We start from the raw sequence: 14,213 nt of genomic DNA, 5'->3' as shown, positions 1-14,213 counted from the left end.
GTACGTCCTCTTTCGATTGAAGTCAAACCAGAATTAGTTGACCCCAAATATCCAACAGTAACTTGTGAGCAGTACGCCAATATCATTGGTCTTGATTACAATGTATAAAATGTTATCATATTCTATTGTTTATGAAGAAGCAATAAGTGACTAATTTGTATGACAACAGCCTAACATTGATTGCAAAAAAGTGGAAGTACTAGATGTCAGAACTTATACCTATAGATTTAATCATCATCATTGGCCACTGCATATTGACAGATGATTGTTACAGCGGCTGTGGGTTTTGAGAGCCACATTTTCTCATGTGGCTGAACAGGCCTATACGGGCCTTACACTGCTTGCCACATCGGTCACAGGCATAATTCGGGTTTGGCGATGCTTCCAGATGTTGGTTAAGCCTCTTAGTTTTTAACTTTTCCAACCATTTCCCATCGTGTTTTGATTTGCCCTGATGCAGCAGTTGTCTCCATACTGGTCTGTTCAGTGCCAGGGACTCCCAGTTATAATCTTATACCTACACTCGCGAGCAATGAAACAGTTCCCGATGGAACTTTCATTTTAGTGTGAGTCAAGAATTGATATCTGAGATAACTTTTGCATGCAAAAATATACGACGACCGAATGGCGTAGTGGTTAGTGACCTGACTACTGAGCCGATGGTCCCGGGTTCGATTCCCGGCTGGGGCAGATATTTGTTTAAAGACAGATATTTGTACTCGGGTCTTGGGTGTTGATATTTATATTTAGTATCTATCTATCTATGTATTTGTGTAGATATATCAGCTGTCCGACACCCATAACACAGGTTCTGCCTAGCTTGGGGTCGGATGGCCGTGTGTGAGATGTCCCCACATATTAAAAAAAAAAAAAAAAAAAATACCTAATGACATAACGCAAAATAACTTTCAAATCAATATCGATAGAAAAAACATAAACACTAGCTTGCATGACTGTCAAGTACTTGCTATTTTTTTGGACAAAAAGTCGTAATGAGGGTATTTCCCGATGCGAAACTCTATTTATTAAGGAAGTGAGCGGTATTTTTCACGAGGTGTGGCAACTATTCGTGAATTCACAGAAAGATAGTAAGTTAAACACATAATTATGTTGGGTTGGGCATTCGGGAACCTTCGTCACATATCTTCCTTGTCCACTCCTCAAATCCTGAAATCTGATCTTCAAAATTATGATACAGTGATTACCGATAACCTAACGTGAATCGGTGACAAGGTGGACTTTATTCATTGCTTCTATTAGAACCTGAAGAATCTAGAAGCTAATCCTGCTTCATCATCACAACCCATCACGTTGCTGGGGCACGGATCTCCTTCCAATGATGAAAGGGTTTCAGGCCTAGTCCAACACGCTGGCCTAGTGCGGATAACACAAGCGTGCTTGTGCTGAGAGAGTTTCCGGGTCAGTTTTCAACTCGACTGTCAGATGTTTTGAAGCTGCCCGAGGCCTCCCCCTGCTTATCTCCTATTATCCTTTAAGAGACCTGATCAATGCTCAAAGTCACTATCATCAACCCAATTACCTAAACTGGAAACAGTAAACAAAACGCATCGCTCAATTCGTACACCTATAATTACAGTCATGCCACTGTCGTTGGAGGAAGAGGTTAGCAATTTTTTAATTAGGAAACCGGCTGTGACAGTGCCACGGTAAAAGCGACCTTCCGTCAAGCGGACTGACAGGAAAGCACTAGCCGTGTGTATTAATGAACTTGAAGTAGTGATGGGAATACGTGATTGGCTGTGACGTCACTGATGCCATCGTTTGCATTCGGTTCAGTGGCTGATAACGATGGTGGTTTATGCAACTCCCTAAACCAGCGTTGGCTTGACATGTCGTAATCTGTATGGCAAAACAGGTTGCTATCATCAGTGTTGTTACCGTTATCTTATCGTTATCTCACAAACTCTTCTGTGACGTAAAACTATATTCAATCAATATGACGTGACTATGACGTGAAGTAGAGTTCATAATAATGAATATGTGGACCAATTTTAAGCTATCAATCAAATTAAATTCAAATTAAGTCTGAGGTAATCACACAGGTAACAGTCCGCCACGACCACGTTCAATTGTTTATTGACCATCTTCAAACAGCACTCCAGCCCCTCACTACCAGTAGCCCCCTGTACTAATGAACGAAGTACCGACGGCACCACAGGCGACGCCTGCGCCGGCCAGTGAGTCCGCGACACCCACACAACACGAACGTACCCAGCGATCCAACAGTCATTTATTTATTTACCCTCCGCCGAGGTCATTGCCACCACCATCCCGAGAACTGCAATCTTTTAATTGTTTAAAAATAGAACGCTTAATTGCTACCAATCCGCGCGACTGCACCGCCCGCCATAAACGGAGCATTCGAAATTTAAAAAGTTGCAACTGGTTGTCGTTACGGCGGTAATCTCGACGACAACACTATCTGAACTACCGTTGCGTTGCTCTCACGCATAAACAATACTCGATAACTTTTAATTACACACGTATTTGGTTGTAAATCGTGCAAAATTACAGTGTACAAGTGTGCAACGATGAGACGGATTCGGTGCAAATGGCTGGTGTTGTTGATGACATTGTGTGTGCTGTTGCCGAGTGTGATGACCAGGATCGGCCGGATGAACCGACAGAAGGATCCGTTGACCAAGGCGCGCTGTGATCTGATCTGCGTACAAGTGGTGCCTGAGGACAGGTCACGAGTGAGTATGACTAGGATGTAGGTACCTACATAGGTACCCAATGAAAAGGGTATCTCTGGAATTCGACAACCACTGTTTTCGGTATAAGCTTCCTATTCACAGTTCTATGTGGCTTACTTCAGGTTTAATAAAATGAAAACTTTATGAATAATGTTTGTTCTGATATTGAAGCTTCTATTTCTACCAGATATAGGTACTCCATTATGTTCTATAACTTTCACAACTGAGGATGTCAAGTTAAACAGGACTTAAGTATAACATGCTATTCTGCGTTTTGATTGACATTGAGCAGGAGTTCATGCTCAGGTACGCTCAGGTAGATTACATCAAATTTAATGAGAAACTGGGCATTTGACGCCCTGTTAGAGATTACAACATCTATAAAAACGAATTGTATACTTATATGAATGAATAACTTTATTGCGAAACATACCTACATGCATTTAAAAATAAAATAATGGTTGATAATCTCTTTTCAGGACCACTTTGTGATTTGATTAATTTCAGTTTTAATCTTATTAATTTTTTTACTTCATACATTCACTGTTACAGTAGTAGGTATCTCTCATTATCTTTTCAGAGAGACGTAAAAGTCGCCAAAGTTTGTGCTCATGACTTGCACATAGAGTTTGTGTAATAAACATAGGTAGGTATACCTACTACAATGTAAAATTACCTGATCAATCATTTTTCCGCCAGTTGAACGTGTCTCACGTACTTAATTAAAGAATAGTACGTCGTGAATTATGAATGAAGACACTGAAAAACAAACATTCATGCAAACAAACTATAATTATTTATACAACTGTTTAGTGTAGACAGTAAACTGTCTCCTCCAGTGAAATTTGCGTGACAAAAAGACATGTTCCGATCCGAATTATATTCTTTTCCTTTTCCGTGACATGCAAGTATGCAGAACGTATACCTAGTAATACCGACTTCCTATTTGTACCATTTTTATAATGTGCCTATGAAAATGTGACTATCGATGCACTGCATGCCAACACTGTTTTAACTTTGGGACACTACGAAAAGTACTTGAATGTAGCGCGGGAAACCCTCCAGATCCTATGACCGACACGACATTAGACTGGCTAGAATAGAAAGAGACTAATTGGTTTCCCAGTGATAATCATTTACCATTTCTAGCATTATGGTAGGTAATAAGGAAAAGCACATAATTATGATAATAATATATTTCACCGGTTTTTTAATTATGGTACATAGGTTTAGGCCCAATTTCTCCATGGTTGGTTATTTATTTAATACTTTATTGCACAAATATAACATAAGTGTACAAAAGGTGGACTTAATGCTAAAAGCATTTTCTACCAGCCAACCTACATGAGGTACAAGAAAACAAGTAGAAAGGTGCAAAAAAAATTAAACAGGAAGAACTAAATATAGTCACTAGATAATTAAATTAATAGAAATACATAAAATATACTTACATATTATACTATAAATCCTAACTAATATTATAAATGCGAAAGTAACTGTGTCTGTCTGTCTGTCTGTCTGTCTGTTACTCTTTCACGCCAAAACTACTGAACGGATTTGAGTGAAATTTGGTATAAGATACATACGGTCTAGACCCTGGGAAAGAACATAGGCTACTTTTTATCCCGGAATTCCCACGGGAAAACTCTTAAGGCGAAGCGAAGCGCGCGGGAACAGCTAGTTATACATAAATATAATACATAATAAAAATATTCAAAGAGGTACACGAGAATGCTATTTATCTAACTTGCTGAGAAAATGAGCACGGGTTAGTCGCTTGAAGACATTGCGAGGAGCTTTCCTAATGTTCTCGGGAAGATTATTCCAAAGGCGCACAGCGGTGACAGCGAAATAGTCTGACATGAAACCTGAATGGAAGGAGGGCAGTGCTAATAGATGATTATGGGAGGAACGGAGATGACGAGTGTGAGTGTCAGAAAGAAAGCTAAACATGGACTTAAGGTAAGGTTATCTAACCGACCAGGGTTTGGTTCATCAATTATACGTCATCTTTATATAAAATTCTTGACAGATGTGTCAAAAGTTAACCACTAATACCTGGATATGCTCTAACCGACTATGGGGAAATTGGCACTTAGAGACTCACTGGGTCATCAATCAATGACAAACACTAGAGCGAGCGTCTAGGGTTTGTCACTGTGGTGGAAAGATTAGCGAGTCAGAATAGCGTTCTTCACTGACTGCCTAATTAAGTCTTATTTAACACCTTAATATATACGTAGGTACTTTCGTGAGAGGTTAAGTTAGGTTAGTACATTTATTCATCATCACGACCCATTACGTCCCCACTGCTGGGGCACGGGTCTCCTTCCAATGAAGGAAGGGTTTAGGCCTAGTCCACCACGCTGGCCAAGTGCGGGTTGGTGGACCCCAGCACAAGCTTGCTTGAGCTGAGAGAGTTGTCGGGTAAGTGGGCAACCCGACTGTCAGATGTTTTCAAGCCGCCCGAAGGCCTCTGACTAGGCTTAACGACTGCTGCCGAAGCAGCAACCGGGACCCACGGCTTAACGTGCCGTCCGAAGCACGGAAGCGTCCAGAAAAGCACCACTTGAAATTGGTCACCCATCCAATGGCTGACCGTGTCAGTTGTTACTTAACCTCAGCGATCAGTTACGATCACTGAGGCCCGCTCGACTACGGACGCTTTATTATGTTTAAGTTAAAATCAGCCGCAGTACGTTGCTAAAATGCTAATATTTTCCTTACATCTAACTATTTATTTTTATGACAGTAATCAACGGCACTAAATAATTTAATAGACCTATTTCATGAGCTGTTTTAACAAAAACACCGAAACATTTAATGTAATATGTTGGTTTGTTAATAGTTATTGCATATTGGTATCGGTAATTTATTTTAGAATTAATTTAACTAATAGGTACGAGTAGGTATCTAAAAAAAATATTATAATACCACTACCTACTACGTATTATAGGTAACTAATAAACTTTATCATCCATGTCTGATGGCAGCGCCAAGCTGCTTTGTCGATTGCTAATGTTCGATGATATTGGGTAGCAACTAGAGAGCTGGTGCGAATTCTATGATTAGAAACGGGATTTGAACATAGGTTCCATATACTCGAGGTGCAGGAACTACAAATAATTTCCCTCTTCGTATATCCCTTAAGAATATACAGCATGCGTGGCAGCAGGAAATCAACCCGTAGTAACTGCTTTCAATCCACAATGGTGGCTTTGCACGAGTTAGAGACGTTAACTGGACATGTTGCCCTCTAGCATCTCAAATTATCCATCAATTTCTCCCCAGTGTCGCAGCGACTGCTACACCGGCGTGCAGAAGCCAGGCACCTGCCCTGCCGCTGACAGCGCGGGCTGGGCGGCCGCGTGCGTGGCGGCCTGTGATAAAGACTCCCAGTGTGACGGGACGAAGAGGTGTTGTCGACATGAGTGCGGCGCGTCGTGTCAGGAGCCCAGTGATCTGACTACTGTGCCTGGTAAGGATGGGTTTTGGTTTTAGGGTTTTCAGTGCTGGAATAGCCAAGTGTCTTATCTTCCTGGATCTTTTAAACAGCCTGGCTATTATTTCGCCAGGTATATTCTTCTCCCAGTGATCACCATACTCCTCTGCTCGACATTGGCCTTTCCCGAGGTACCCACCAAACCACACAACACTGTCGTAGGCCATCCTTATACAATCATTACCGGCTATCTGTATCGAGTTATAATCATGAATCAGTAAATTTCACGGACCATCTCCCACATAAGTAGGGCTTCTTGAGTCTTTGTCAACCCACTGCAGGCTATATGCTTCCTAATAAATATATCGCAAAGTTAGATATATGTTCAACCAATCACCATCTTCCAGGCCTCCCCGGTCTACCAATCATGGGCGAGATCCAGGAGAAGCGTCGCTCGGCCGTGCTGACGTGGTCGGACGGGGTCGGTGACCTCGCCAGGGCCGTCCCGGGCAAGGTCCTGTACATTGTGGAGGAGCAGCATCACCTCGGGCCGAAGTATGAGGAGGAGAGATTGGAGAACTGGAACTTTGTGCTGAGGTCTAATAAGTGAGTATGATTTGAAGCTATTGTGGATGGCGCTTTGTTCTTAGATAGTGTATGCAATAAGTGAAGTTATGGATTTTGATTGACGAAATCAGAGCCTGGTTTCTTATGTGTGTAATTTTTTTAGCAACATTAACTTTTATTACCATGTTACCCCTTTATTTAAATCATTTTATGTACCTAGCTACCTATCTGTACAACCCATCCATCAAACTCTTTAATTTAATCAGGCAGTCCGAAAAATGCGGGTGTCTGACGGTTTAATAAATTGAACCCAACCCGACGGACATTCATAAAGATCCATGAACACAAATTTAGTCTCGAAATCCCGTAACATACGGGCTTACCGTTTACCCAATGACAATTGGTACTTACCCATCAATGTCCATGGGCTCTGACAGTCAGGCGCACCCTGGGCAAATGAAGCTATTCTGACTGGCTAATCCTTTCACCAAGGTCACAAACCCGATAGACGCTCTCTAGGCTTTGTCACCGACACAAAGCTTTTCAGTTAATGCAATCAGCGACTACCCCGAGAGACTAAACGAGACTACCTCTACTTAACTCTACCCCGAAAGAGACTCACAATATGGGTTTTTATAAGTGTAATATTTCATTTCCCCTACCCCAGAACCCGAGTATCAATCCGCGACCTGCTCAAGCCGGGCCGCTGGTACCGCTTCCGAGTGGCCGCGGTCAGCGCCGAGGGTACCCGCGGGTACTCCGCCCCCAGTGCGCCCTTCACCCCGCGCCGGCCCCCGCGGCCCCCGCTGCAGCCGAGGAAGCTGAGGGTTGTGCCGGTTGACGGAGAGAATCAGAATGGTAGGTTCTTTGGGGTTTTGGTGAAGGGAGGTTTCAGTAAAGCTTTTTAGTGAGAGTTTTTTTATACATTACCTACGAGTCTGTGGTTAGCTCAAAATTTATCCGTAAACCGTATTAACTAATCTACCCACAACCCAATTGTCTAATCATAAGTATTTGAACGCAAATTTCCTTCAGTGTGATCCTCCGCTACCCTACTTAATTCCTATACTTATAGATAGATAGATAGATAGACTATACTTATGTACTCGTACCTACCTACCTACAGTTATTTGTATATTATTTTATGTAGAGTATGTTTACGTAGGCTCCTTTGGTAATGATCTTAATATATATTATGATAATATAATATATTATTATGACCGTAAGACAATTTAATTAAAACCCCACACTTCCCTTTCAGCTTCCCATACCATATAAATTTCCTTCCTTATTTACACCGTAAATACCGCTCTGTTAACTACACTCAAGAGCTTTTAAAATGTTTCACTTACTTACAAAATATCGAAACAAATGACCCCATTATTTATCATATTTAATTTAGAATTTGATGAAATTATTTACGATTTCAGTTAGTAATATTCTGATGCGCTGTTCAATGTTATTCACCTGGTCAAATAGCATCATTAAGCAAGTATTTATGTTTAGGGGTAATTTACTAATTTGGTGCTTTTCTCACTGAAACTTTTTCATTGATCATGACTATATTTACACATCTTCACAACCTCACCCATTATCTCCAGGCACAATGACAATCCGTCTGATGTGGGAGGAGCCGCGCTCGGACCTGCCGGTGCTGCGCTACAAGGTGTTCTGGAGTCGAAGGCTTCGAGGCGTGCAGAGCCAGCTCGACTCCGTCGTGGTCAACCATCAGACTGTTGCTAAGGTGTGGTATGGTGGAGATTTTATTTAGGTGGGGTTGGTGAAAGACTATCCGCCGGCGACACTTTCGTATAAGTAATACAATAGTGTATTGACTAAACTTAATGTACAGCTCATACTTAAGTTATTTAGATATAGGTACTTACTTAATTACCTATATGATGTGTTGATGACTTATTCATTGATAAAACATGACCAAAAATGCTCTTGACCAATTTCTCTTAAAAACTCATACGAATGAAACGGTTAGATTACCTACTACTTTAAATCTAACCCCAGGTCCCCAGATACCTACCTAAATAAAACTTCTGGCTAAAGCGCCATAAAAATACTCAATGAATTTAATACAAATTACCTACTTACAAACGAACTTACAAGCAAGCATTTAAAAATTTTACACGTTCGAAGATATAATCTTTGCTGGCTCAACCAACTAAGCGCTTCCCAGTCCTACCCACACTTCCAAATTAGATTTCCTCGGCCAAAGGGTAGCTTTGGCTCAGATAGCGAATACTTATTCTGTGCCAGACACTCGGTTAGATAAGGTAACGTTCCACGACGAGGAAATTTAAAATTATAATTAAAGTATCTAAGTACATACCTATCTATGTAACAAAGTCTCTCAGCGTTCTTTGGAGAGCACTGTGCTTGGGATTTTTCTAATGGGTGATTATCGGAAATTAGTTCCACCGTCAGATAATGTTAGATATAAATACCGTTGTCTCTAGCTTTACATATTGTGACATTTACTAAGTCGATAGTCCTAAATACGACTAATAACTAGGTACATAATATTTACAAAGGTACGTAACTACGTATGTCGTACCTATGTAAACACATCCTCTTATCCAAATATCCGACCCGGCCGGGAATCGGAAACGGAAACGGGATCAGTAGGTAGAGCTACGGTTTTGTGTGCTGGGGGTCACTCTATATGAAGGAAAACGAACAAACGAGTGCTGTCGTGCAATCGGCAAGCTTAATACAACAAGACAGAGCCGTGGCTCGCGCAGCACCGCTCCGAAACTTATTGTTTTTGTCATATAGAGTAACCCCCTGACCCTGCGCTGTTCAGTGTCCACCTTTATTCCTGGTTCACAGTTCTAGTTCGTATTATTTCCAGACTCAAACGTACTACGACATCAAGGATCTAGAGCCGAACTCGATGTACTTCCTGCAAGTACAGACCATCAGCCAGTACGGGCTGACCAAACTACGCAGTGAGAAGGCGGCCATCTTCTTCAACACTACCAATGTTAATGGTAAGGATTATTGTCTGGTAGAGACATACCGACATACCTACTTGGGTAAAATATGGAGCTTTAATTAAAACTCAAACTGTTCACTTTAGAAGTTTTGATGCAATTTGGATAATTTTCAGTTGATAGGGTGAATAATAATTATTAAATGGATGGATACGCTAAAGCGCCTGAACTTTGTAGAACAGCAATGTTGCGCCAACGCGCCAACAATTTTATCATAATATTATTATTAACGTAACATTATTTTAAGAAGTTTTCAAATAAGCATGTAGGGATGTAGGTAAGTATACTAACTAAGGTACGTACGTATAAGTTGGGGACCCTGCACTAATGCTACAGTCAGCTAGAAGCCAAACATAAAGCTTTTCAAACAAATTATTATTTGTTGTTCTTTAAATCTTAACCGTATACCACGAATTCCAGAACACATCGCGAAAAAAAAGAAACCGCATGCTCTGAAGAAGAAGAGCAACAAGAAACACAAGAAGATCAAGGGTCTCAAGCTGAACCGTATCATATGGCAGAGCAACCACATCATGGCCAACCTGACGTGGACCGCCAGTCGGGCCAGGGAGAATGGCACTCCGAGGAGGTTTGTATATTATTATGGTTATTTAAAGGAAAAAAAACTTTTGGAACATCCTAAAATAAAAATTTCAGTAATATCCGTTTGCCGCGTTTGCCTGTTGCCAATAATTAGGTACCTAATCAGTATTTTTCCCCATTAATTGCATAAAGGGTTCTACCTTTATTGGCATAAGATTTATTTGCCTAATCTCGTATTGCATATTAACGTTTGGTCAAAGTCTCGTTACGCCGAAAATCGTATAGCATAAATCTCGTTTAGTAAAAAGTTATTTCGCATAACATTGTTTAGCCTAATAATGGTATGGCCAAATCTTGAAAAGCCTAATAATGCTATGGCATAGGTTTATACAAAGTAATAATATTCGTTTGGTTTTAACTTTGACGGAGCGTCTCCCTACATAGCGCAAACTGGTGCCTTGTATTGTTTCCTCTGTTTGGAAAACGCTCCGCTCCGCTTCGCTGCGCTCCGCTTTGGTTTTGATGAACATGTGCACCTAACACGCTCCTCCTCGCTTTGCTCGTCGTCGCACCTATTTTTAGGTTTCGATCTCATGGGGTTTGTAATAATTATATTGGTCGTTAACTTTCGATTTTTTGATCATACAATATCGTGATTTTCGGGATGTAGGAGAAAAATACCACAATTTGTACATTTACTTCACACTTAATATATTATTTATTAAGATAACATTAGGAGAAACAAGATTATTCATAGGTATAGACGAACATAAATTTGAGCAAACGAAACTTAGGTGTTTAAAGATTGTGCCTAAAGAGTTTTAGACGAAACGAGCCCTATGCCACATAAGTCTTGGCAAAGTGATGGTTCGGCCAAAAAAGTTTAGACCATACGAGTTATGCGAAATGAGTTTTGGTCAATAAAGATTATGCGAGATGAGCGGAACCCTACTTAAGTATATAGTTATGTGTATCGAACGACTTCGAAAGACCCAAAAGAAATTTGCGGCATAGGTAACTTGAGAGATTGCTATGTCCAGCAATAGAAGGCATAAGATTGGTTGCTGATGAATGATGATGATTAATGAAACAAAAATGTTAAGTTGCCTGAAAGGTACATTTACCGACTGTTTTACTTTATTTCAGGTATTACGTCCGATGGCAGAAGGAGGCTTGTACCAACAAGGAGATAAAGGAACCACAACAATTTACAGCTACTACAAAGGTAGGAGTACCTAACACGAATTTCATCAATTAATCTTTTCATATCGTAGTAGGGTAGGGTTGTTATTCGTAGATAAGGTAGGTAATAAGGTAGGTGTAAGTATAGGTTACTACTTCTACTATGGATGGGAGTCCCAACCATAGTTGGGACTCTTTCGTGGGAATCATGAGTAGGTAGGTAGTTAGGCAGTAGGCACTTTACCAAAAAATATTAATTAACTTAACCGGAAAAACATTGCAGGAACTTACATAGGTAGGTAGAGGTAGTACTAGGTACTAGTTACCTACTTCCCTGTAAAGGGACGATTTCCCACTACGAGGGGGAGGGGGAGGTCAAACACGGCATAGAGTAGTATAGAGAAACAAAAAAACTAATCCTCAGAATAACAACTACTTACGTCAACCGGCACATGCGTGAAGCTAGCGGCTTTCTAGTTAAAGTACAACTCTTGTGATACCAGTTGAAAAAATATGTTTTTTCGTGTTTCTGTTTATAAGTACTAAAATAAGTATTTTTTGTTACAGAATGCAACGATCGAAATCGATGACCTCGAGTATAACTGCAGTTATCGAGTATCCATCAACAAATCACCAATTACTAAAAGTCAAAGAAAATTTGACGCAGAATTAGTTTTTAAGGTTCCCGACTGTAAAACTTTTCAACGTAAAGTATCAGGGCCAAATACTGTGAATTGCCAGAGTTAATTCTTAAAAGTAGGTAATGAAATTTCTGTAGAAGCTTTAAAATAAATTGAGAACAACTAGGTATAATAAATCAAAAATTTAAAATAATTATAATGAATCCCTACTTATTTACTTAACAGTTTCAACACTTTGATAGTGTAATAAAAAACATAAAGTTTACATATTATTATGTCCAGGCTAAAGACTGATAAGAGAATGAAAATGTAACCTTATTTTTGTCTTAAAATACCTATTTTTGACATGAATTTGTGCCTAATATCATCAGCTATCCTATAATTTTACTTATGGAAAATAAAAATATTTTAAGATGCGATCTAAGTATTATTAATTTTATTTTATTTAGATAAGTGACCTATTTTAAGTCAGAATAAATGCATAAAAATACGTTGTTTGTTTTTTTAGTTTTTAATTTTATAATAATTATTAAAAATCTTATTTTTGTCTGCGGTTATAATTTATCTGTGTTACCCACAGTAATAGAATCCCAACCCAATGGTTTTCAATATTTATACTAAGCAAAATATTTTTTTTACCTACCTACTTAGAAGAATTAAAATAATATATTATGTATAATTATTTAGCAAAATTTTACAAAGGTATTTCTATGAAAATTATTATGCTTTCCGCAATCCGTTTCGACCAGCTGAGCCATACTTAATTTATTATTATTATTTATTGAATTAAAGGTAATAATACGTTATGCGGCGTTAATGAGATATTAGGTAACATAAATAAAATTATTGGTTTGTGCTTTTTTATACCTATCTAGACCGTATACTATGTTTTTGCAAACATAAATATTATGAGGTTTTCTATTTTTGCTTAGTATTATATCTTTACTCTGTCCATTATACCTATTATTGGTTTTTTGACATTCGAAATCCCATACATATTTGATAACTGCAAAGGAAAACCAACTTTACTTACCAGATATAAGGAAACGTCAAGAATGCAATAACATAGTGGAAGCTCTACAGGTAAGGTCAACCGGGGCCAAGTCGCCTACGGGGCTAATGCCTCAAATCCATTTATCTTCCGAACCACATACTTTAGAACTACTGGAGTCGTCTGCTATCTATCTTTGGAACTCAAACTTTTACCACTGACCAATAGATGTCGTATCCGGGACAATGTTCTTAAATTATCTGCATTTGAATTTTTTGACGACCGAATGGCGTAGTGGTTAGTGACCTGACTACTGAGCCGATGGTCCCGGGTTCGATTCCCGGCTGGGGCAGATATTTGTTTAAACACAGATATTTGTTCTCGGGTCTTGGATGTGCCCGTAAAATGGCAATAGGCCCGCCCCCTATTACATTGGGACTAACATAACACTCTGGCGAAAAGTGGGTGCAGCAATGCACCTCTGCCTACCCCGCAAGGGAGTACATTAGTACAAGGCGTGAGTGCGTGTGTGAATTTTTTCGCCTCTTTTGGCTTCCTCCGGTTTCCCGACACGTTTTTTTGAATCGTTCCAAATGTGTGTTTCTTTAAAAGAATCTATGTTTTCTAACTGTAAACACTGTTATTGTTTTGTTGCTTTACATATTGTTTTGATTATTTTATTGAAATAACGTAAGATTTAGACACAATATGCAATAAAAAAATTGTTGGTTTAGCTTTTTTTTGGGGTAAATGCCTCTGGGCTGATGGGGTTATTGCCTCTATTGCGGCGCAATAGCCCCATTTCCAGAGGTTCTAAACATTTTGTGTTATAATAAAAGTAGTTTATACACTCTCGAGCAATGAAAAAGTTCCAGTGACATTAGCACCAAATTACTCCTACACGAAAAATACTAGGTTAATGAGTCCTTCTGCAATATTGAAGAACATTTAACAGCGTATCAGAATTAACATTCTTAGACTATAGTTGGATTACCAATCCAACTAAAACGTAAATAATTTGAATAATATATTAGACTAATTTTTAAAAAAAATTGGCGTCATTTGGTGTCGACATTATAATGTTGTTAACACGGTATATAGAAAACAAACATATAATTAATAATA

At 39.3% G+C, this 14,213-nt stretch overlaps 1 protein-coding gene across 1 annotated transcript; it reads left to right on the top strand.

Annotated features, from left to right (window-relative positions):
- The first annotated feature begins 2,062 nt into the window (after positions 1 to 2,062).
- Positions 2,063 to 12,587, top strand: LOC105389242 (anosmin-1). The gene is made up of 10 exons (XM_048621901.1): positions 2,063 to 2,717; positions 6,009 to 6,195; positions 6,567 to 6,765; positions 7,394 to 7,584; positions 8,328 to 8,470; positions 9,590 to 9,728; positions 9,818 to 9,819; positions 10,172 to 10,320; positions 11,421 to 11,499; positions 12,024 to 12,587. The coding sequence occupies exons 1-10, from the start codon at positions 2,553 to 2,555 to the stop codon at positions 12,201 to 12,203; spliced, it is 1,434 nt and encodes a 477-aa protein (XP_048477858.1). The 5' UTR covers positions 2,063 to 2,552; the 3' UTR covers positions 12,204 to 12,587.
- Positions 12,588 to 14,213: the final 1,626 nt, after the last annotated feature.

Source organism: Plutella xylostella, chromosome 6 (assembly GCF_932276165.1).
Source record: "Plutella xylostella chromosome 6, ilPluXylo3.1, whole genome shotgun sequence".
NCBI classification, from domain to species: domain Eukaryota; kingdom Metazoa; phylum Arthropoda; class Insecta; order Lepidoptera; family Plutellidae; genus Plutella; species Plutella xylostella.
This window is presented reverse-complemented; position numbering and strand designations above follow the sequence as displayed.

Excerpts from the sequence above, each read along its gene's own strand:
- LOC105389242 (XM_048621901.1), top strand. The coding sequence starts at position 2,553 with ATGAGACGGATTCGGTGCAAATGGCTGGTGTTGTTGATGACATTGTGT. Across the intron at positions 2,718-6,008 it reads TGCCTGAGGACAGGTCACGA|TGTCGCAGCGACTGCTACAC; the intron begins GTGAGTATGACT and ends ATTTCTCCCCAG. Across the intron at positions 8,471-9,589 it reads ACCATCAGACTGTTGCTAAG|ACTCAAACGTACTACGACAT; the intron begins GTGTGGTATGGT and ends TATTATTTCCAG.